Source organism: Cydia pomonella, chromosome 7, assembly GCF_033807575.1.
Source record: "Cydia pomonella isolate Wapato2018A chromosome 7, ilCydPomo1, whole genome shotgun sequence".
Lineage (NCBI taxonomy): Eukaryota > Metazoa > Arthropoda > Insecta > Lepidoptera > Tortricidae > Cydia > Cydia pomonella.
The window spans coordinates 22,916,743-22,942,288 of record NC_084709.1 but is presented as its reverse complement, the minus strand read 5'-3'; the positions used below and the strand labels follow the sequence as shown (position 1 = coordinate 22,942,288).

At 38.6% G+C, this 25,546-nt stretch overlaps 2 protein-coding genes across 4 annotated transcripts in view; one reads left to right on the top strand and one right to left on the bottom strand.

Annotated features, from left to right (window-relative positions):
* LOC133520169 (blood vessel epicardial substance-like) overlaps nucleotides 1-25,546 on the bottom strand; it is a 102,271-nt gene that overhangs the window by 14,134 nt on the left and 62,591 nt on the right. For both annotated transcript variants that reach the window (XM_061854542.1, XM_061854543.1), the window contains 2 exons: nucleotides 22,760-22,868; nucleotides 18,735-18,846 (listed from right to left, as the gene is read on the bottom strand). In XM_061854542.1, the coding sequence (XP_061710526.1) occupies nucleotides 18,735-18,846; nucleotides 22,760-22,868 (221 nt within the window). The remainder of the gene's footprint in view (nucleotides 1-18,734; nucleotides 18,847-22,759; nucleotides 22,869-25,546) is intronic.
* Nucleotides 6,590-17,621, top strand: LOC133520167 (caspase-6-like). Of its 2 annotated transcripts, XM_061854539.1 has the most exons (7): nucleotides 6,590-7,918; nucleotides 8,337-8,515; nucleotides 9,139-9,311; nucleotides 10,026-15,275; nucleotides 15,587-15,765; nucleotides 16,414-16,574; nucleotides 17,230-17,621. In XM_061854539.1, the coding sequence occupies exons 4-7, from the start codon at nucleotides 14,603-14,605 to the stop codon at nucleotides 17,444-17,446; spliced, it is 1,230 nt and encodes a 409-aa protein (XP_061710523.1). In that variant the 5' UTR covers nucleotides 6,590-7,918; nucleotides 8,337-8,515; nucleotides 9,139-9,311; nucleotides 10,026-14,602; the 3' UTR covers nucleotides 17,447-17,621. The 2 variants fall into 2 exon arrangements, with proteins under 2 accessions (XP_061710523.1, XP_061710522.1); XM_061854538.1 differs by lacking the exons at nucleotides 15,587-15,765; nucleotides 16,414-16,574; nucleotides 17,230-17,621 and having other exon boundaries at nucleotides 10,026-13,014.

Below are 25,546 nucleotides of genomic sequence, written 5' to 3'. Positions count from 1 at the left end.
CCATGAGCCGTGGCAAAATGCCGGGACAACGCGAGGAAGAAGAAGCTTAAATTCAAGCTCCAGTTTGAATCAGATCCTGCTAAAATTGATCCAAGACACATTCCTCACTTTCACCAAAACGCAATTATATTCATATTTTTAGTTCGCTTTCGCCACCGGTGACGAATGTGTACTTAAATTTATTTTTTGTGCATTTTGGTCACTACTGACCTAGACGAACTAAATATAAAGATTTCTTTTTTACCATTTTTTTACGAAACCCTAAAAACGAGACTGTCTTATAAAAAATAAAAAAATAAATAAAAATTATTTATTCTCAGACAATTAATACAGTCCATATTTGTTAGTATCAACTTACATTACAACCTATGTTATGTTACCTTCCGCACAATAATTTACAGAAATTAAATTAGGTAACTTTAGATTGCTGGTTATCTTGGCCGATTTACCGAACTGCACGTTTGTGAACATGCAATTCGATAAATCGTCCCAAAATACCGGAATCTAACCGCTCGGCTATCATTTTCAGGATCCCGTTCGTGCTCCCGCGTATACGGTGTACCACTGATGCATTCTTTTTTCGCATAATAGCATAAAAATCATCTACATGTGCGTTCGCAAACATGCCAGAAGCACTACAGTATCGCGGAAGCCTCAACAGGAAGCCTCAACAGGGCCCTGAAAACGGCCCTTATACTGCTCACGAAACTATACCCCACTTTGTTTTGATCAGTAGTGACTGTTACCAGGTGAGCGGAAGGGAATTATCGCATTTGAGCGTCAAAATTATCGTATCGATGGAAAAAATATCGTACGCCTATCAAAAAACAACTACTCCCAAAATTACTTGCAACATAAGCTTACATGTCCAATGTATAATCAAACAAAAACGCAATTTTCGTCTAAATTGCGCAAAAATCAGTGTATTTTGTGATAGACCCAAACGGTTTACAGGAAATTACGATATTTTTGGAGGTAAACCAAGGAGCCGAACACCCAAAAGGTGCTAATTATAGCCTATATCTCAAGGAAAGTGTCATATTTTGCTTCATAAACTAGACTTTTTTCGTGGCATCGTCCAAGGGCTGAAATTATCGTACTTTTGCGTACGATAATGCTCTTTGGAACGTACAACGTACCGGAGCTCAAACTATCGTACGTTTACGACGATTATCGTACGCCTGGCAACACTGTGACCAAAACGCACAAAAAATAAATTTAAGTTCACATTCGTCACTGGTGCCGAAAGCGCACTAAAAATATATAATTGCGTTTTTGTGAAAGTGACGAATGTGTCCTATAGGGCTAAGATGATCGGCTCTTTACCATTTGTTACCATGCCTGTCACGTTCTAACAAGTATGTAAGCGCTAAAGTGACGAGCATAGTGACAAGCAATAAAAATGGAACCATGCTGCCACTGCAGGTTTTTAAAATTGTATATAGTTGTATGGTCAGGGTTATGTACTATCCACTGGGATCTCGTAAATAATAATGCAGACTTACAGTTCAAGTGGTATACTTCATTAAAGTACACGGAAAATCCATACACAAGCAATACAGAAGGCACAGAAGGGTAGAACACACAGGCACGGTTTTAAAGTAGAAGTAGAACAGTTCAGAAGATAGAAATAGGTAACGTAAACAAGCGGGAAGCGAAAAGCAAAACATTAAGGTCGCAGCAAAAGAGACATGCGTTCCGCGTCGTATCATGGCAATGACTGTCAACTGACCTCTGCTGCGCGAACGCCGGGCCTAGCTACAAGACCAGTTTTCTCTAGGGCGGAGGTGAGGTCGATAGTATCGATAGTCGATACGGTTTATCGATATTGACGTAGGTGTGTATATAAGTTTAGGAAATGTATAAATGTAATATAGGTATAGGAAAATGTGTAAGTGTAAATGTGAAATGTGTATATGTACCTACACCACCCCCCACCAGAGTCCCTCAGGGACGATAATAATCAGGAAATTGTATTGTACGGCCTGAACGAGTTCTTTTAGTTTCAGGTACCTGAGGTGTTTCTGTCACAGGAGCGGTAGTGTCCTTGACATTGTCAAGCATAAAAGCTGGCTTGAGCCGGTCAATGGACACTGTCACTTCCTTGTTATTGAGAAGAATTTTAAAAATTTTGTCTTCTCTGACGAGTACTTTATGTGGGCCGGAGTAAGCTGGAGTGAGGGAACCTCTAATAGTATCATCGCGAAGGAAGACATGACTACAGGTTTCCAGTTCATTGTGTACAAATACCTTGGGCTTACAATGTCGTGAAGCAGGAACAGGTCGTAGCTTCTCCATGTAGCCTTTGAGTCTGGCGGAAAAGTCGGATATATCCGAAGTTGTACCAGCGCTCGGCTCCCAGAACTCACCGGGGAGTCTCAATGGCTCTCCATAAACCAGTTCAGCCGAAGATCCTTGCAGGTCTTCTTTGAAGGATGTACGTATTCCCAACAGGACCCACGGCAACGACTCAGTCCATCTGTCATTTGCATGACAGACGATAGCCGCTTTCAGCTGACGGTGGAACCGTTCCACCATACCGTTGCAAGCAGCATGGTATGCTGTCGTCCTTTTATGCTCAAATCCGGCCATCCTAGCTAAGCATTGAAATAGGGCCGATTCAAATTGACGGCCACGGTCAGTTGTAATGCTTGTAGGACAGCCGAACCGAGCAATCCAGGAGGACAGCAGTGCTTTTGCAACGGTTTCTGCCGTGATATCTTCTATCGGCACTGCCTCTGGCCAGCGAGTAAACCGGTCTACTGCTGTGAGGCAATACCGATAGCCCTGGGAAAGCGGGAGAGGCCCGACCAGGTCTATATGGATCTGTTTGAAGCGGGCGCGCGGTAAGTTAAAAGTGCCCAGCGAGGAAGTCACATGACGGGTGACTTTAGCTCGCTGGCACGGCAAGCAGGAACGCGCCCACTCCCTGCAATCTTTTTTAACACCTGGCCAGACAAAACGCTCGGAAACTAGCTTGGCCGAAGCGCTACAACCAGGATGGCTTAGGGAATGGAGGCTATCAAAGACCTTCTTCCGTAGAAACTTAGGTACGTAAGGCCTGGTAGCCAGTGTACCGACGTCGCAGTACAAAGGGGATTGGCTTCCAGGAACATAAAGTTTCTGCAGATGCAGTGATGAACCACTGCTCAGGAGCTGTTGAAGTTCGGGGTCGGAGGCTTGGTGTTGGGCTATTGTCTCGAGGCTTACAGGTGCTTCTAGTTCCTCAATTCGCGACAACGCATCCGCGACTACGTTGTCTTTGCCACTTATGTGGCGGATGTCCGTCGTGAATTGAGATATGAAGTCAAGGTGTCTATACTGCCTAGGCGAACAGTTACTCTTCCTTTCATGGAAGGCGAAACTGATTGGCTTGTGGTCAGTGTACACAGTGAAGTGACGAGCCTCGAGCATGTGCCTGAAATATTTTACCGCCTCGTATATGGCCAATAGCTCTCTGTCGTAGGGCGAGTATTTGGCCTGAGAGGGGCTGAGCTTTCTGGAAAAGAAGGCCAGCGGTTCCCAAGCGCCATTTTTAAATTGTTGTAGTACCGCACCAAGAGCCTTGTCGGAAGCATCCGTGACCACCGCTAGATTTGCAGTGCAATCAGGGTGCGCCAGCATTGCTGCATTCGACAAGCTCTCCTTACAGGCTTGAAATGCTTTCAACGTATCTCCAGTAAGGTTGACTGCTTGCGATCCCTTCACAGAACCTGTCAGCAGTGCGTGCAGCGGGGCTTGTATCTCGGCTGCTCGAGGAAGAAACCTCCTATAAAAGTTGATCATGCCCAAGAAGGCCCGTAGCTGCTTGATGTTAGTTGGTGGTGGGAAGTCCATGACTGCCTGAACCTTCGACTCGAGGGGTTTACATCCGGTGGCTGAAATCAGGTACCCTAGAAATGTTACCTCTTGAGCTCCTAAGACGCACTTTGAGGTATTTACCAGCATGCCGTACTGCTTCAGCCTAGCAAAGATTACGCGCAGATGTTCCTCGTGCTCTGCCTCGCTCCTAGAATATATTAGGAAGTCGTCTAGATAAGCGTATACAAAATCGAGGCCCCTGGTAAGCTCGTCGACGAACCGTTGAAACGTTTGACCCGCATTGCGTAGGCCAAACGTCATAAACGGGAACTCGAATAACCCGAAGGGGGTCGTGATGGCGGTTTTCGCGATATCGTCGGGACTGACAGGTATCTGATTGTAAGCTTTTTCCAAGTCTAGTGTACTAAAGATTTTACAACCAGCTATATCATACGAAAAATCATGGATGTGCTTAATCGGGTACCTGTCAGGCACGGTGCGAGCATTTAGGCTGCGATAATCTCCGCAGGGCCGCCATCCGTTACCCTTCTTCGGGGCCAGGTGGAGGGGTGACGACCAAGAGCTCTCCGACGGCCTGGCTGTACCACAAGCCAGCATAATCCGGAACTCTTCCTGGGCGATTTTCAGCTTGTCAGGAGCTAAACGACGGGGTGGTAAGAAAACTGGGGGACCTGGTGTCGTGCGTATATGGTGGACTGTGTTATGGGGTATGTTAGTGTTTTGTTTGCCAGCTGGTCGAGTAATTTCGGGAAATTCGTCAAGAATCTACTAGCAGATTATAATGATTAAGAAAATCTACACCAATGATTGGCTTGGTAACATCAGCCACTACAAAACGCCATACAAAAGATCTGCGCAAGCCAAAATCTAAATCTAAAGTTAAATAGCCGTAGGTAGCAATATTAGAACCATTTGCAGCGCTCAGATTATACCCAGTCCTAGAACGACGATCACACAGCGCCGACCGTGGATAGACGCAGAGGTCGCTTCCAGTATCGACTAAAAACTGCGTCTTTGAAGTGCGGTCGGTGACGAACAGGCGACCAGTAGATGTAGATGGGCAATCGTCAGTCGCCATTATCGACTGCCCCTTTCGTTTTCCGCCGGCTTGAAGTCGCATGGTCGAACGCACTTGCTGGCCTGGTCTCCAAACTTCCCGTGGTACCAGCAGAGAGGATATTTGCGATAGTTCGACTGGGATCGTTGCCTGGATACGTTACGCTTGCCTGGATGTGCGCGCGCCCTGGATCTGCTACTCCTGCCCAATGCGGATGCCTGGAACTGCTGGAACTGTTTCCTTAGCTCTGCGATTTCTCTGGCAATATCGCTGGGAACTGAACTCGCAGCTCCGCTACCCACAGCGGCCACTTTTGGAGAAGAACTGGCGAAGTCGTTGACACGATCAGCTAGGTCGCAGACGTCTTCATGCGAAGCCGAAGATGGCTGGCCCGCGAGCACCATCTGCACACCGTGAGGAAGGCGGGTCATCCAAATAGACCTGATAAAATCATCTGGTACTGCAGGTCCTGCCAGGTCCTTCAGGTGCCGGAAGAAATGCGAAGGTTTGCGGTCACCGAGCTCCTCATGCATCAGCAACTGCTTGGTCTTCCTCTCATTGGAAATACCCAGTCTCTTGATCAGGTCGGTTTTAAGCTTGTCGTATCTCTGTGACGCGGGAGGGTTGATAATAAGGTCCTTCACCTCGCGAGCATACTGGTTGTCGAGGTGGGAAATCACATAATTGAATTTTGTGACGTCACTGGTGATACCAGAATTTTGAAATTGACCCTCTACTTGGGCGAACCATATCTCCGGTTCTTCTGCCCAGAACGGTGGCACTTTCACTCCAACCTTAAAAACGTTTGTCGATTCTATCAACTCTGTCGACCCTGTCCCCGCACTATTTCCGGATGCCTCACTCGTACCGAGTGCATCTTTAAATTCCCTATCTTGGCTCATATTTGGGGTCACCAGTATAGTTGTATGGTCAGGGTTATGTACTATCCACTGGGATCTCGTAAATAATAATGCAGACTTACAGTTCAAGTGGTATACTTCATTAAAGTACACGGAAAATCCATACACAAGCAATACAGAAGGCACAGAAGGGTAGAACACACAGGCACGGTTTTAAAGTAGAAGTAGAACAGTTCAGAAGATAGAAATAGGTAACGTAAACAAGCGGGAAGCGAAAAGCAAAACATTAAGGTCGCAGCAAAAGAGACATGCGTTCCGCGTCGTATCATGGCAATGACTGTCAACTGACCTCTGCTGCGCGAACGCCGGGCCTAGCTACAAGACCAGTTTTTCTCTAGGGCGGAGGTGAGGTCGATAGTATCGATAGTCGATACGGTTTATCGATATTGACGTAGGTGTGTATATAAGTTTAGGAAATGTATAAATGTAATATAGGTATAGGAAAATGTGTAAGTGTAAATGTGAAATGTGTATATGTACCTACATGTACATAGTCTAGAAAGTTTTTTTTTTATACTATGCAGAACAAATGTCTATAATTTGGACACTATATTATACATGCGTAACATATAGAAATCATAAAGCATTTAAACTACGCGGTGAGCCGATACATCGAATGTTGCTTTGAAAATTAAAAGTAATGAAACCTTTCAATAGGAAAATCACAGGTTATAACAATAATACACTTTTGGTGCGGTATCACTTATTTTATTCACTTAAATTTTCAACAATACTTTTTAAAAGTCACTTGTACAAGTCTAAAGTTAGACACGAACTGTCCGTGATAAATTTCATACTAACCCTCTTCATACAAAGCTCAATATCGTCACACAAAAGGGAATTGGAAGGGAAGGAATTTGAAGAATGAGCCGTGTAAATTTTAGGGTGATTTTATCTTAATAAAAATGTGTACGCGTGATCAGAAAGGGTTAAAACATGCGTTCACATAAATAGTAATTAGTAATGGCCTATTAATTCTTAGTCTTCTCTATTCTAAAAACTTTCAATTTCCCCACAAACTACAACGGCATTTTAATGATAAATAACTGACTAATACACTTGTTATCTTTGATACAAGCACATCTTATCTTTGTCTGTTGTCCGCATTCAATACAATGCATACGCGTGTGTAGTGGTTGTAACGATTGAAATTGAAAAAGACATATATTAAAAAAATTAACAAGTGCAGAAATGATTCCATTAAAATAACAAAACATTTAGTTACCTATTATTTACGTAACGTAACTTAACCTAACGTCAAGTATTGTTGTATTTATAATTGTAGGTGCGTACTAAAAGTGAAATATGGGTCAAGCATTCAATGTGAGCCAGGAACCATGTCTATCATCTGATGATGATTGGAGTTTCAGTTCGAAAAAAATAAACAAAGCTGACATAAATACTGTGGACGCCTGTGTACAACAAGATAATATATTAGATGATCTCGTAACAAATGAAGGCCTTTATGAACCTCGGAAATTCCAATCATGGCAAAGAAGAAGAAAGGGATACTATACATCTAGAAGATTTGAAGCGAGGCATGGTATGACTGATATAGACCACGGGGAACCATCAGAAATTGAGAAAGAAGAAGACTTAAATGATACATTTGGATTACAATTACAGTCATCCGTTCCATCAGAAAAACTTTTATATGTCGCTAATCCTAAACTATCAAAATCAACAAATGAACAAGAAAAACCACTAGAAGTTGAGAACAAACTTACTACAGAGACTGATTCTGTTGTAGACAAAACACCTCATGAGCTTGCTATAAAATCGTTTGAAGAACGTTTTTTTGCAAAAAATCAAGCAGAGCCTATCAATGACATTATACCACTTAGAACGAAAAAAGAGGTTTATGAAGCCCAAAACGTATTTGCTACTAGTCCTAACAACATGTCCGAGTCAGATTCAGAGTTAAGAACGTATGAATTAGAGAAATTCTCAAGAAATGATATGATTATTTTCAATCATGAAAACTTCATTAACGGACCGAAAAGACGAGGCACAGCTTTAGATGTAGCTGCGTTAGAAACTACATTTAAACAATTTCGATTTGATGTGACCACTCACAATGATCTAACAGTAAAAGATTTGTTCACAGAATTGAAAAAATGTAAGTAACGATGCTGGTTCTTAAAATTTTGAATTATACAGAACATTAAAACGAAAAGGCATAACAAAATAAAATAAATTAACAAATCGATTTATGCCAATCTTATACCTATTCAACTTTTTTAATAATAAAATACTACATATCCGTTATATCAACAAACATACTGAATTTAGTTTTTGTTTACTGGTTTTTAAAGACACCATTATTTAGCTGCTCAATTCCTAAAGAGTGACTGTCAGGTTCTTGTGATGTTATTTACAAGGAAATTAATTAACGGGCTTTAATTTTTTGTAATAAAATTATTACAAAATAACACCCTTGGGACAACTCAACCAATGAAGCCGATCACCAGTTGCTGTTGTTAAGCCTAAGTTAATGCATACATATATCAAATATATATCTGTGTTGTGCATTTCAGTTAGCAGAAGGGACTTCAGTGCTAGCGGCTGCCTTTGCGTGGCGATCCTGACTCACGGACAAGACCACGGCTATCTGAGGGCATTTGACACACGTTATTGCGAAAGAGATGTAATCGCCTGCTTTGACGCTCGTCTTAATCCCAGCTTGGTAGCCAAACCAATCATATTCTTAATTCAGGTGAGGGTAACGCTTTGGCATTAGTATTTAGACTTCATCCACCTCTATTTCAAATTCTCTTTGGTATGTGACGACCCGTCTGGCCAAGTGGGTAGTGACCCTGCCTATGAACCCGATGGTCCTGAGTTCGAATCCCCGTATTTTGTGTGATGAACAAGATATTTGTTCCTGAGTCATGGGTGTTTTCGATGTATTTAAGTATTTATATATGATGTTTTATCGTTATCTGAGTACCCATGTCACTATAATATGATGTAACTATAAATGTTGTATTGACTTGTAAAAAAGCGCTTGAGGCCTACAGGCAGAATAAATTTGTGAATTTAGAATTTAAAGGTTGTAAATCTTGTATGTTTACGCGAAAGGAACTCGAAATAGGTAAACTTATCCAGAATAACGAAAATTTATTCATAGATTAACTCTTGATCAGAAACTTTTAATATTATAATATACATTTTCCCCAATACGTAGTTTTAAAGCAAAAAGAGTACGGGAAGATCTTCAGTATGGTCAGATTCGTCACTTTTTCGGACTCAGTCTTGCTTCGGTCATTTAGTCGGAAAAAATAGCTCATCCACGAAACACCGTTTCCCATCCATTGCAATAATGTACCATTTTTGCAGGCATGCCGCGGTCGACAACCGGCTTCGGCTGTAGAAGCGCGTTCCATAAGTGTACATGATCCTATTCAGACTGTGGAAGTAGACGCTGTGTTACCAACAGAGAAATATCGCAGGCCCATGGACTCAGATATAATCATGTTTCATAGCTCGTTCTTTGGAAGAGCCTCTATCAGGTGAGTTTTCCAATAGATAATTTTCTTTAGAAAACATACGAGTAACGCGATGCATTGGGTTATAGTGTGCAAACTGTGTGGACTCATGCGTGGCTCAAATGAGCCGACCAAAACGGCGGTTTCGTGGGAATCTGCCGAATCCCGCACCGGAACAGGTGACGCAACAGAAAATTGCGTCGACAAAATGATTTTTAGATTTTAAGATTTAATGGATTGGATTTTAAGATTTAAATTTTAAGCTTAAATGGGACTGGGCCGGACATATCTGCCGATGCCAAACGACTTGTGGGCCAAGCAAACTACAGAGTGGACACCAAACATAGTTCGGCGTCACGGCAGACCTCTAAGGAGGTGGCGGCACGATCTTGACGTCTTTCCGAAAGATTGGCCTAATATTGCCATAGACCGAGACGCGTGGAAGAAAGAGAGGGAGGCCTTTGCCCTGCAGTGGGACACAACAGGCTAGCAAAAAATGATAATTGACAACGTTTATTGTTTGAAATATAACTCTCTCTCAAATATAATCTAAATAGATCTCACAATCGCCATACAAAATCACTGAGAGCCCAGATTTTCACACAAAAGTACCCTGGGAATGGGCTGTGTAGTCTAAAATTTTCCATGTCTATATGATATAAATAATTATAGGAATTTTTAGTAAGATACTGAAAAAATACACTGAGGACTAGTACTGATTTAATCATTAATTTTCAGAGTGGTTGAAGAGGGCACGTGGTTTATACAAACGCTTTGTGTGCAGATAAGATTGCACGCTGCAACCGATCACTTCGAGAAATTGTGCAGAAAGGTTCGAACCATCGTTGCTCACATGGAGCATGAAGGGGCAAAGCAAATGCCAGTAGTTACCACAACATTACTAAAAAAGCTATATCTGAAGAAGACACTTTCTAGTTTAGATAAATCTGAGAAATCTAAAGATGAAATGTGGCAACAGGCGCTGATGAAAACACTTTCTCGTATGCCTCGGCGTGGAAGTAAATTCGATCGAGTTACTTTATTAAAAGCACCTCAACCGGGTCCTAAGATGGTAATTGGGGTGTATACGAATAAATACAAAACTTTAAACGTCCAATGTTAAGTTAGTTAATTTACTACAACGGCCTGATTCGAAGAATGATTAAGACACGTTTAAGATCTTGGAAAGATCTTTAAAAGATCGATAACTGAACGACATGCCAAAATTTACATTTACTTCGATTCCGCTGTGATCCCAATAAGATCTATCTACGATATTTCTAACGTCAAAGTGACATTGACTGCCCGCATCGAGCTGCTTCTGTCAATTATACGACATACAAACGATATCTAAATGAGAACTTATCTAAACCAGAACTTATCGTTATCGTATTGCATTCTTCGAATCGGGCCGTAAGAGAGGTTTGAGATACTTTGAGATATGCAAGTTCTATGATGGTAATTAAAACGTTAAATATTAAGGAGAGGAAATGATTAACTAATTTACTATAAGAGAGGTTTGAGACACTTTGAGATATGCGGGCATTTTTCTCTGCCACTCTAATTACGCCTTAAGTGGAGTAAAAGAGAAGGATGCTCGCAATTTACGACCTTTGGTATTCACGGTCGGCCCTTTGAAATCATTTGAACAAAACAGTTCAAATATTGCAGATTATATATGTGTGTTTACTTTATCTTAGTAAGTATCAATTCATTTTCATTTGGCAACAGTAAACCTAAAAAAACCTTAAGTTTCTTGCATGCCAGATGCTGGTGAAATATGTGTTATGTATAATATTGTCTGACCATCTTTTGTACCATATTTCATTCAAAATAAAGGTATTTTGTATTTGTATTTGAAAATTTCCATAGCAGCAGAGAAGTAAAATCAGACCAACATAAGATAGCAGCGATTTTGACAGCCCTTTGATTTTGACAGCCAGACAGTGCAAGTTATTTTAAACGTCAAACTTCTATGGAATTATGACGTTTACGTAACACTTGCACAGGCTGGGCTATCAAACTCGTGCAAACTTAGCTTGGTCTGACTCTATTACGCGTGTGATTCGTTTAAATCAATAACAACTCTAACAGACCAATTGGAGTTTTAGTTATTCGATCTGATTCCAATATGATACTGATCTGTCAATGTCAAACGTGACATTTCATCAAGCAAAAATGTCACTTTTGATACTGACAGACATTGACTGATATTTAAATACTGACTGATAGTCAATCAAAATAGAGCATCTGGCTTTCCACTTCTTATGAATGGACAATTCAAGCAATGAACTTGTCCTAATGACAATTTTGTTATGATATATGCATGATAATTAAGTGATATCAGTTAGATATCATTCTGATATCAGTGTACGTTCGAATTGGCCTGTGTAGACTGTAATCTTCTTCAATGGTTTTCGTTGGGTTTCGATTAACGAGTGTATGGAAACTGCCACGTCATCGGCATGCAATCACATGAACAATTGCTCGATCAAACTTGTCTGCTTTTTTCACAAAATAACGTTAACTTGTTGTTTAAATTTGTGCACCAGTTTAATTCAGTTCCTGTAAACTTTGTACAGGTCCTTGGCAGAATGTATTATAACGGAATGTTAAAGTAAACCAAAATCAAGTAAAATATCAGATTCAGCATCAGGCAGTGTCTGTTGGTAATGTTACATGGCAATTGAAATAGATGTCATATAGGTATGTATAATAGAAAAAGTAAGGAAGCCATGTGAAGTGCTGAAGGCCGGATCCGGCACTACAGACACATACGTGTCACACCAGCCACTGAACATGGGGTGGGTACATGATGGTCATACTGAGCATGCAATTTACTATGAGACCAATCCCGAAATCGCGATAAAAAATTTAACTCTCCCATACAAGATACCAACATCAGCCAGCCAAAATGTATGTGAGACACAATTTTAGTAAAAGTTTCTCAGTATGACCTATACAACGTGTACCTACTCCACTTTCAGTAGCTCATCTATTTCAGTTTATAATTTTCAAAACCTTTTGTCTTTTATTTATAAACAATTGTTACGGTTGTATAACACACTGATACTCTTACTTTAAAAAAAAATTTGTATGCCCAAATAGCTCTGTTTTATCCGGTAGAAACTTTATTAAACGTGATGTTAAAATATTTTCAATAAAGAAACTGTAAGTAACTAGTTTTAAGGAAAATTTCCTGTGTTATATACATACCGTGTTTTTATTGAATTCCGTTAACTGTATGGGTGAGTACGTTTAAGGAAACTAAATGTATATAGAATATAGTTTAATTTTTTTTTGTATTTTTATAAAAAGTAATTCAATGTTACGTGCAGCGTTGTTGTAACATGGGCATTACATTTAATTCAATCAAACAATTGAAAACTATGACATATCAATGTTATTTCGAACATCGATCGTCCGAGATAGTACTTACGTTTAGTAGTAAATGTACACACTCGTACTAAACACTAATCAATATGTAAACAGGCCTTAAGGCAAGTGTATACGCTCGTAAGAGCCTTATAAGATATATTATAAAACAAATTATTGATTATCTCCGAAATGGTTTTAATTAGAATACCGGTTTGAGAAAGTTACTTAATTTAAGCTCAGGAATGGAACCCTTGAAACTAACTGAAATAAAAAAAACACGGTGTATAAGTATATAACTAAAAAATACTGTTTGTTTCTTAAATAAATAAATGAAAGTGAAAATATAGACTATGTACTTAAAAATACAAATACTTAAAAAATATATTGCTTTGTTCCTAAAGTTGTCAATGTTACATGCAAATTGTATATTACTAATAAATGCAACACTTGAAACCATAAAGCTCTTAAACTATTCTTCCGCGGTGACCACAACATCGACTGTGGATTTGAAAACTCATTCAAGAGGGGAGTTGCATCTATCAAAATTAAAGTGTAAAAGTATCGTTATTTATATAGTTTTTACCTTAAGAAAAAAACATAAGATTTATACTTAATTTCAAAATTTTATCGTTGTTTTATTATGTGTATGTCACGTGACTGAAAACGCCGACCACCATTTTTTCTCGTGGGTCACGTCACTATAGCAGATACAGCAATAAAATTCTAAATCTTTAATCTAAAATTATGGCGTCCTGATAATTGAGTCTGCCTTTTTGTTCAAATTAAAAAAATAGTCTTTGCATATAGCGATTTTGTATTCATGAAATAAACATATCAGTTGGCTATCGAAGCTATACGAAAGTTTATAAATATATTTGACAAAACAAAACAGAATAGCCTATTATCGGCCCGATTCGAATAATAATGCCATAACGATAAGTTCTAGTTTAGATAAGTTCTCATTTAGATATCGTTTGTATGTCGCATAATTGTCAGAAGCAGCTCGATTCGGGCAACCAATATCATTTTGTCGTTAGAAATATCGTAGATAGGTCTTATTGGGATCACAGCGGAATCGAAATAAACGTCAATTTTGACATATAATTTAGTCATCGATCTGTTAAAGATCTTTCCAAGATCTTAAACGTGTCTTAATCATTCTTCGAATCGGGCCGTATGTATCTTGTGCTCATATAATAAATTAGATATTTGTTCATTAAAACGAAAACAGAATAAAATGTAAAAAAAACTGAGGTGAGCTATACTTATATAGTTATAATATAATATGGGGTATTGCGGGAGCAAAAATCAGAAGGACGTCTTCATTAAATTCATATATTTATTAAAATTTAATCAAATATTAAAACAACAGCATTTGGGCTGAGGAGATGTGATCACATCTCCTCCACGTAAGAAACTAAATGAATCTCCTGGAGCACTCTAATATTTCTAAAACTATTTAAATTAAATCATCTATCTCTTTCTTATCCAATGGCACCGTTTGACTCTAACAGTTTCATTCCGTTCCAAGCGTTCGCCAATCTCACATCCTACATAAACGTAAGGCTAGATTACATATCATGTTTCCATATAACAATTGAGAATATCTTATCAAGTTTTGAATATAATTCTAAAAACAGCATTTTAACAATAACTGACTAATCCACTTGTTATCATTCGATAAAGTATCTTATCTTCAATTGTCATCCGTATTTAATAGAATGCATACGCTTATTGTGTGGGTAGTGTTGCAAAATTTAAAATGAACAAAGAACTTTAAAAAAAAAAAAAACTCTCGTTATAATATACTAACATGTGCTACAGATATGGTTACACAAGGATAATAAATAGTTCACTTATTATCTACGTAACCTAACGTAACGTAAATTAACGTCAAATATTGTTGTGTTTATGATTGTTCGTATTCAAAGTGAAATATGAGTCAATCATTCAATTTGAGCCTAGAAGAATCTCCATGTGGATCATCTGATAAATATTTTAGTACCGCTTCGAAAAAAATGAACAAAGCTGACACAAATACTGTGGACAACGCGATTCCTAGGTTGGAAGATTCGAAATCGTTTGATGAACGTTCTTTTGGAACAAACCAAGCAGAATCTATCGAAGACAAAAGTAACATTGTACCACATGGAATGAACATAGGAGATTTTGAAGCTCCAAGTTTATTCTCTATCAGCCCTAAACTGTTGCAACGAACAAATGATCAAGAAGAACCACTAAAAGCAGCTGAAAATCAACATGAGATAGATGATGGTTATGAAAACACAAAAGTAGCTGATAATGCGATTGATAGAAATAAGTTTCTAGAACTTTTTGATAGAACTCTAAACCAATATTATAATGAGGTATTAGATATAGATGAAAGCAACACATTCCAGTCAGATTTAGACTCAGCGACGTACGAATTAGAGAAATTTGAAAGGAATGATATGATTATTTTCAATCATGAAAACTTTATGAGCGAACGGAAAAGGCGAGGTACATCTTTAGACGTAGCAGCATTAGAAAACACTTTTAAGCAATATCGATTTCATGTGACTACCTATAATGATCTAACAGAGAATAATTTGTTTGTTGAACTTAAGAAATGTAAGTATCGATTCGACTTTGGTAAATCTTAGTGATTAGTGTAACGTGTAGAATGATAGATATATAAAAATGAATAAAATGGCAATATCAAGACGCAATAAAAGCGTTGCTAATTGAATAAAATAAATAATTATTTATGGCCCCCACATTCCGATATTACTATGTGAAATATTACTATGCTTTTAAAGATATCTTTATTGAAATATAGAGTTAACAAAGATTTACATAAAATACATAAAATTATGAATTGTAACTATTAATCTTTATCTATCACTTCTATTAGTCTTTTTTACTTTTCTATTTCATTTCAGTTAGTAGAAGGGATTTCAGTGGCAGCGGTTGTATCTGCGTGGCGATCCTGACTCACGGACAAGATCACGGCTATTTGAGAGCATATGACACGCGTTACTGGGAGCGAGACGTCATCGCCTGTTTTGACGCTCGTTTAAATTCCAGCTTAGTGGCAAAACCGATCATATTCTTAATTCAGGTAAGAATATCGTATACCAAACCAAGCCTACGAAACTATTTCAGTTCACGCATTGTGAGCCAGTCAGATTTGAAAACTAGAAAATGCATGGCCTGTCTAGACAAAAACAAAACAGAATATCGATTTAAGTATGTTTGAGTCTAACATCACAAAAAACAATATTTAGTTTATTACCTACTATCAAACAAATGTGCCTATGTGATCAAGTTATAATCTAAGTTAGTATTACATTGAAACAGTAATACATTAGACTAACACTTTTACGAGAAACTTACAGAAACTTTTGGTAACCAATTTTATTTTATTATTGACCGAGCGTTATTAGCGAAATCCTCCGTTTCAGCTTGAGAAAAATTGCTTTCGTATGTCCGTATATTCTTCTCTACAGGTCGCAGTTCTCGACCAATTCTCGCGAAATTTTGTGAACAGGTTTTATAATTAAATAGTTTTTATTGTCGATAAAATTTTTGGAAATTGTTCAAAATGGCGGAGCCATACATCTGTCCAGTTTTAAATTATGCTCGCGATGTTTACAGCTCACAGAGCCACTTACACAATAATAGTACATTGTACTTACACCTTTAGAAAAACCTTGTAGAAACTGTTGGTAGTCGATTTCATTTTATGATACTAGTATTTTTTTCCTAGGCTTGTCGGGGCCACCAACCGGCTGCTGTTGTAGAAGGTGTACCTAAACCTGTTCAAACTGTAGAACTAGATGCAGTAGAACGGTTGGATAACTATCGGAGGCCTATGGACTCAGATATAATCATGTTCCATAGCTCTTTCTTCGGGCGAGCCTCTATCAGGTGAGTATTACAAATACATGGCTGCTTGTCTTTAGAAATCATGAATTGTCGTAAGTAAACTCAGTGGTCGTTCAAGCAGGGCGAGCAGGAGGCCTACCATGAATCAATTTGTTCTTTCGCTCGTCTTTTTGCTTCTCCATACTTCGAATATACAAGAGCGATTGAGAGGCAAATAGACGAATGGAAGAACGAAGTGGTTGGTGGTGGGCCCTCAGCAGGACGTGTATGCGAGCGGCCTCGGTGCACCCTGTACAAATCCCTAGGAAGCTCGACGCCATCGCCACGCTGCCCGCTGGGTGCTTGCCACTGATGAGTACATACATAGGTAATACCACGCCACACTATGCTCCTCGCGCTGCCGTGATGTTGCCCTCCCTGGCCACACACTCATGCATTTAACCGCGACGCTTTTGCACTTCATATTGCCGGTGCTTTGACTTGTGCTAAACAACCAACACAATAGGGAGCGGTAGGCATCATGAGGAGCATAACGTGCGGTATGATGAGTAACGTTCCCACACTACGTCTCTGCCTACTTTCCTCGCTTCTTCCTATGCCACTCGACGAGTTTGTGGTAGGTATTACGAACATTATTAAGTATGTCAAAATGCAGTTTGTCGTCAACAGATAACCATTGTCAAAAAATATGTTTCAGGGTGATCGAAGAGGGGACGTGGTTCATACAAACGCTATGCAAACAAATAAGATTGCACGCCGCCACAGACCACTTCGAGAAGTTGTGCCGAAGAGTTCGGAGCATCGTCGCTGAAATGGAATATGAAGGGGCAAAGCAAATGCCGGTTGTTACCACAACATTACTCAAGAAGTTATATCTTAAGAGGACACCGTCTAATAACTGTACTGTTACATAGAAACAATGTGGCCTAACGCGCATACGCATAGTGAATACGCTTTGTCTTATGCCCTGACCAAAAAGAAAATGTTCTTAAAGCCGATTCAAATTTAACAAATTGCTACGCTTTCGAATTATCCTCCTGATCAAATTCCGCAGAGTCATAATTAATAGATTCTACTGTACATAATACATATATTAGTACATACATATTAGTACTACATACATTATATTGTTTATATGGATTATTCATTAGGAGTAGTAGTAGTAGTAGTTACCTATTTACCTAAATTCCTAGATTTCAAACATTGTATCCAATACAGGTTTACCTAAAATAAGTCCAAGAAACACACACACACACACACACACACAAAACGCAAAAACATATGTGTCTGCGCATCCAACAACATCATTTTGTAGTCTTGCAAAGTTTGTCTTACTTTAAGTCTTTATAAAAGCAGGTTACACAAAGTTGATGGAACGAGCAAAGTTTTAACGAACTTAAGAAAATTATAATACCTTAACTGCCCATAATTAATCGCGTGAACGTGGCCACGCATTTTTTTGGTTTTGACAACTTGTTTGAAAGATAGACCTTTCAAACAAATTGCAGACCGTTTGCAGACTATGTACACCACAGAGTTAAGAGCAAAGTACAAAATCTTGAGAAGCTTTTCACGGTATTTCGTTTTATACACTGCAACTTTATACACAAAACGAATACGAAAACAAAAGTAGATAATAGGATTTTAATAATACAATGCCACTGTTAGTACAACAGGTAAGCGGTAAGTGAACAAGCTCAGTTCGGGGGATTTTTACTATACCAAATTTGAACTTAGTGTTCTGTACCCCTAGTGTAAATTTATTCAATAGCGAAACGTGACGTACGCATTTGCGTTAAGTCTCACTTTGTATGGGATTTTGAGTTTCCAAAACGTTCCGCTTGGCGCGCTATTTCTAAATCCCATACAAAATGAGACTTAACGCAAACGCGCACGTCACGTTTCGCTGTCGAATAAATTTACACTAGGGGCTGTCTGATCAATAGTAAATAGGAAGAACGAATATCTGCTCTAAACAAAATGTTTGTTCAGAATACTAAGTGAAAACAATGCTGAACGCTAAGTGAAACTGAAAATGCATCTAATTGTAAGTAAATACTCATCAAGACAATGAGAAAGCCACGTTTTCTGAATTAAAACTCGGCTTACGAGTAACAAACATTGTAAATAATTTTGACAATCCAAAAATTGTTAATAGTTGCTATGATTTCTGAAGTATTTGAGTTGAGTAAGGGTACTGACCTATAAGACAGTCAAGCACGACCTTGAGGGCCGGCCGGTGCCGCAGCACGCGCTCCAGACGCATGCGCGGCCAGCACACGCACGTGCACACCTCCTCGGCCACCACGGACACCTGAATTCAAGAAAATTATTATTTATTCGGAGGATAAACAGTTGGGGAGACCGAGGTGAGTTGAATAAGAGGTCAAGGTTGAGGGAGGGAGGAGGGGGGAGATGACGAGAGAGAAGGAGGAGGTGGAGGGGTGGAGAGGGGAGGGGGGAGGAGTTTGAGGAAGAGAAGGTTGAATAGAGTTGAGTAAGTTGATACGACGTCATATTCGCGGTATCTATAATCGTCTTGGGGAAATAACGCATATCAAGAGGCCCGTGAATACTACAAATTAGATGTCTCTAAATTGACGTTGTTTCAACTCACCTGTCTCCTCTACATCTGAGTGTATATGTGACATTATCTATGAAAAGGTACCTTATTGTCGATGGCGCTTACGCCGCACTGCGTAGCACGGCGTTGTTTATAATATGGGAGCATTGTTGAAATGTAAGCGCCGCCGACAATAAGGTCCCTTTTCATAGATAATGTCACATATACTTGATGACCCTGATACGGCATAAAAATGTCATAAAGTTGTGTTGGTGACTAAATGACATATTATCTTTGTTAAATCTAGATTAGGAAGAGCCTCTGGAATCTCCTTAAAGAATATACTTTATAGCTGCCCCACTCATGACACTGTATGAGTGAGACAGCAATATAATTATGCACGTGCAACAGAGATAGAAACATGCGGGTTAATGTACGAAAGCGTTCGTCGTAATCGTTTTTTCTTTATCACGCGATATTTAGATACCGACGGCTAAAAGAGTCTAAATAATATTTGGAGCCATTTTCGATAACTAATTTAGAAATAGATATACCTATTGTGTATATATTTATAGGTTAATAGTGTAGATTAATGGAGTTAATTTAAAATACTAATTGCTAAAGGTTCCTGGGCTTACCCGTAATCTCCTCCGGGATCTATTTTAATGAACACAAGCCCGAAGGTCAAATCAAAAGACAATGGATTATACCTTAAATGTAAGCTCTAGATGAGAGGATTAGCAACAACATAGGGTCCGATTCGAAGAACGATAAAGACACGTTTAAGATCTTGGAAAGATCACCACCGTCTGTCACCAGAACAGAACGTCTGTCTAATAAACCGTGATAGTTGAAATTGTCATAGATTATGTATTTCTATACTATTAGAAGTATTAGAACAAATTAAATTATTTTTAAAAAATATTTTAATTTGTTTTTTATTTCGAGTAGAAACACTACTATATAAATTATAAACTCTTATTTCTCTCTTATTTTTCTTTCTTATTTTTCTTGCCTTATTTATTATTATTTTTTCTTAGTATATGACATTTATTTCAGTTTATGTATTTCTGTTGCTGCTATAACAACAAATACTAAAAAGTACGGAACCCTCGGTGGGCGAGTCCGACTAGCAATTGTCCAGTTTTTTAGAAGATTTTATCAGACTCTTTAATTGTTAATAATAATAGTATTACGTAATGTAGCATGGTCAATACTTAGGGCTACGGAAACATGTATTTAACGCACCCCCCCCCCCCCCTCTCAGTGATCTATTGTCCCGTTAAATTTTACGGCAAAAATTGCCCGATTTGGAACCACAATCTCATTTCTGCGAAGTTCTTTCTAATAAGCTTAGAAATAATTTAAAAGGGGAAAAATTCACTGTCTTGGGTGGGACTCCTATGACCACCAGATCGCTAGCCCGGTGCTCTTCCATCTGAGCTACCAAGTCTTTACCCAATACAGCGAATATTTCCACCATATTTGAGCCTTACGGATCTCTAATAAAAACCCTAACGCTAACTTCAATACTAAACAAAACGAAGTACTAAAAAAATAAGTAAGACAATAAATGGAGGTTGTGAATATTACTTTAGTTCTGTATCGAAGTATCTATTTTTGACATTATCTATGAAAAGGGACCTTATTGTCGGTGGTGGTGGTGTCGGTTATCAACGATGCTCTGATATTATAAACAACGCCGCGCTACGCAGTGCGGCGTAAGCGCCATCGACAATAAGGTCCCTTTTCATAGATAATGTCACATTTATAATTGCATTAGTCTTGGCAGTTGGCAGATATTGGTTTTTAGGTGTCTAGAGAATTCAAGGACACAATCATGTTATCACAAGGGAGCGACGAGAATGAGTTTGTCGTACTTTCTCCACGTAAAGTAGATGTGGTTAATGCCTAAATGGGCCCATTATTTGACGGCCTCCTACGGCCTCGATAATGGACCTGCCTACGAAGCAGGGCCGTGCGGTTCAAATCCTAGTTTTTATTTGTGTGTGTCAAAAGTCATAGGGTGACCATGATTACTTAGTATAAGATTAATTTTACTTGAAAAATAAGAAAAATTAAACTAATTGTATTTTAATCAAATACTACCATATTATAATGTGGATCATTTACAATCAGAAAAAGTTGTTCGGGATCACGACCCAGAAATCACGATATATAAGATATCGTCATCATAGTACAAAGAAAATACCTAAGCCTTATTGAGCTTACTGTGGGCTAGTTCAATCTGTGTAACTTTGTCTTATTATATCTATTTGTTTATTTATAACGTAGTGGCCACCAGGCCAAAACAACACAAACATCTACCCAAATCATAATCCAATCATCCCTTAAGCACTCAGCTTATCCCACACAAACCCATTTGCAAGTCAAATTAGAAAGCCTGTACTCTCTAAATACCGTTCCATTTCAAAATCAAAACGAATTACGTAAAAAGGTATTTCGAGATTTGGAACTTGCCCAAGTGCGCCCACCATTTGTCATAAGACTTGCCTTCTAATATGAATTTAGGAACCCCGGAAATACTTTGCATAAAACTTTGGCAACGTAATGACTTTGTTTGTGCAAACAAGTGTAACGTCTAATGTAAAAAGTGCACAATATGTCTAATTTAGTCGAGAGCGTAAGTTTTCCTACACCACACAGTTGAAGTCGCAATCAGACATTACAAATATTGGTGAAATGAAATGAAATGAAATCGAAATAAAAAGTGGATATTGATTTGAAATTAAGTTTTACATATATAGTCCTCCTCATCGTTTCCGATGACGGCGACCCCAAATAAACACATTAATTTAGCATGAGCCCTAATGTGGCTGGCCAGGCCGAACTTGCTCTTAAATACTCTATTGCACGCGTGACAATAAAGTTGGCCAGCTGCGTTGAACGTGTACACGTAGGAGGGCTTAGGTCTCTCTTTCCGTAACTGGTGTTTTATGTTTAAGTTTTTTATATAAATTTTATAAGAACATATCACACAAATTGACTAGGTCCCACAGTAAGCTTAATAAAGCTTGTGTTTTGGGGACTAGACCAAGTTATATATTATGTAGTATATATAGATATAGTTACATATTTAAATACATAGAAAAAATCCAAAACTCAGGAACAAGTATTTGCGAAAAACACTCAAATAAATGCCTTTACCACGATTTGAATCTAAAGACGGCCGGTAGCGATAAAGCTGGCCCACACCAGCAGTGGCAGCATGGTTCCATTTTTATCGCTTGTCACTATGCCCGTCACTTTGGCACTTACATACGTGTTAGAACGTGACAGGCATGGTGACAAATGATAAAGAGCCGACCAGATCGCACAGTCACCCCAAAATGACGGCGTATGACCGCCCCACAAGGAAGGTTATCGAAAGGAACCCACGACGATGAATCTAATGCTTCGTAAGCAGTGTCACTACTGGCTAGGCCATCAAGAGATAAGAGCGGCAAAACACTCATTTTCAAGTTATTTTTTTAAAGTACAAGTTTAAGAGACACCCCCGAGCGTCGGCGTCTATTCAACTCTATTGCTGCTGCTCGACGCAACGTTGGCGCAACTGCACAGCGACGCCATTCTCCATAGCGCTGGCTGTACGTCGACGCTCAAAAGACGTTAGTGTGGGGTGGCCCTCAATAAACATTCGTACCTGGAAGACGTCATCGGATTGCTCGCGGTTCGCCTCCCACTCCGGCGAGTCTATGAACTGGTACGGCTGGATGAAGTGAAGATGAGTATCGTCGCAGCTGACCCGCATCCTGTAACAAGTTACATTTAATACAAATAAGTTTTTTTGACAAAAAAATCAGTTTTGATACATGTTTTTATTGCTGACTGTAGGCACAGATTAATAAATAGTTACTGTTACAATGAATTTTTATCTGACAAAAACTTTGCCCGTGACCAAAAGTATCCTTTCTATTAATTTATTTTATGTGACATAATTTCAATGTATCCGAATGTAACATTAATGTGCTATAATGTAAATATATAATAGGTTCTAAGCTATCTAGATAATAAGTTAGCTATAAGACTAAATATTTGTACACCTATATGGTAGATCACAGAGTACTATATCATTTCACTGTCATCTGTATTATAACCTGTGTTTCACAAATAAAATATTACTTACTACTACTACTTACTTACGCTGTAGGTATTTTTCTTTCAACAGGCAACTAAGACTCATCGAGACAATCCTAAGAAACCTAAACAATTAGGTTGCTTTGTTTATCACAGGGTTACTATGGCGACCTCTTGTGTCTATCATCCGATCAGCTCGATGTTATATATATATCATAATACATCATTATTATACCTACATAATACATAATATATACAATACTATAAAATTCTTGCCAAACGTGATAACCAGTAACGCGGACAGAAACACTAAGGGACAGATATTCCTTAAGAGGCTGTCATTACCTAAAGCGTGCACACTGTCTATTTGTATCGGAGTAAATGAGATAGCACTGTCGCATGTTACTGGGCCTGGGCAAGGGAATAATAAGAAAAATATTTAAATAAAAAAAGTGGATTATTAGTGTAATATTTTACTCAACCACGGTTTAGATATAAATGTTTTGAAATTGTGATTTTAATTGCAGACCCATAAGTCAAAACAATAAAGACATAAAACCGTTTAATTGTGATTTTAAGACCAATCTTTGCAATGATTTTCTATCGAGCCGATTTCGTTCAATCGTGTATCGAGTACAACCGCGGTCTTTGAAATATAATTAATATGAACATATATTTTTCTTACTTGACTAAAACAAATAGTCTTTCTTAAAAAACTGTTTAAGTAACATCAATTTCAAGGACATTGGGTGTTGACTGCCTCTTAAGATGGGTTTTTTTAATGGGTTATTTGAAAATAGCGCGTCTTAGTTTGACAGGAAGAGAGTACAGCGGTGGAATCATGGTTCCATTTTTATCACTTGTCATTATGCCCGTCACTTTCGCACTTACATACTTGTTAGAACGTGACAGGCATGGTGACAAATGATAAGGAGCCGACCATCTTAGCCTAGCCTTTATATGTCATGAAGATAGTTCCATCATAGATTAGTATATGTTATTAAAAGTTCCATAGCCGAACAGCCCGAAAAGCGAATGAGCAATTATAAAATCTTGAGGAGGAAGGAGGGACAGAAGGAAGCAAATTTTGTGAGGATCTAGTTGAATTTAAATAACTAAAGCGTTCTTTTAGGTAACGGGGAGTGGTGGGATTAAAAAGTATGTTATAAACATGGATAACATGCAAATGGCGAGTCAATTCCTTCTTGAAATATGAGCTTTAACGGCTTTTAAGGGAATTGAAAGGGCTAACACTAAGCGTAGAAGCAATTTTAATATCAGACGTGTACTAGGCCACGCCCTATTCTAGATAGCGCTCTGTTTATTAGCATTTAATGTGCAAATATAGTGCTAATTAATTACGTACAACACGTAGTAAACAATGTTAACCACTACAACTGACGTGATGATAACATTCAACAAATGTTAATGGCGAAACGGCTGGTGGATGGGACCGGGGATAAGAGAGCTGGCAGCTTCCTCGCCCAACGCTTGAGCATAGCGATCCAGCGAGGAAATGCTGCCAGCATCCTCGGTACCTTGCCACGGGGGCCCATTTTAGATTTAGATTTTTAGTTTTATATAGTAGTTTTAGTTTAGTTAATTGTATTACTTATATAATTTTTTTTTATTAACTTGTCAATAAACAAATGTTTGTAAATATCGTTGTTTGGAGGTTTGGCCACAAATACACATTTCATTGCGTTGTTTGGCCTGTGCAATGTAAAATTTCACTACACATCGGTAATTTCGAAGTATTGTGGTAGCTCTATATTTATGATAAAAGATTCACTTAAGGTAAACTTATGGGAAATTATCAGTTCCAATTATTTATTTATTTAAACTTTATTGCACGATATAAAATTGTATAATAGGCAGACTTAAGGCCATAAGGCATTCTCTACCAGTCAATCATTGGGTCAAACAGAAACTTATAGTTAGAGCAGGATTGGAAATATCGAAACAATGTAGGTATATATATGTAACTAAATAATATTGAAATCAAATTCTCATTTTAACCCTTTCTTCTATTCGCAGATGCGTCGGTCAGTTCTAGTATGATTCATCCTGTGCACTATACAGGACACAACATACAGCTACACCTACCTAAAACCGACGAGACACCGTATTTGGTGGCTGAATACACCGATGCGAAACCGACACAAAAATTCGAGTTTTTCTACATGTGGCATTCGTCTAAATATAGGTACCTACTGATATTTGCAGTTTCTTCAGTCGCAAACTCATGTTGTTGGCAAGCCTGCATAACTATAATTTGCCACCTCTAGACCAGACATACCTCTCACTAATGGGGGTGCTATTTTTACGTTTTAAGCACCTTAAAGTGCCCCAA

Bases quoted from the DNA above. Each gene is read 5' to 3' on its own strand.
- LOC133520167 (XM_061854538.1), top strand. From the start codon at position 7,105: ATGGGTCAAGCATTCAATGTGAGCCAGGAACCATGTCTATCATCTGAT. The intron at 7,919-8,336 runs GTAAGTAACGAT...TGTGCATTTCAG, and splicing joins GTTCACAGAATTGAAAAAAT to TTAGCAGAAGGGACTTCAGT. The intron at 8,516-9,138 runs GTGAGGGTAACG...CCATTTTTGCAG, and splicing joins CAATCATATTCTTAATTCAG to GCATGCCGCGGTCGACAACC.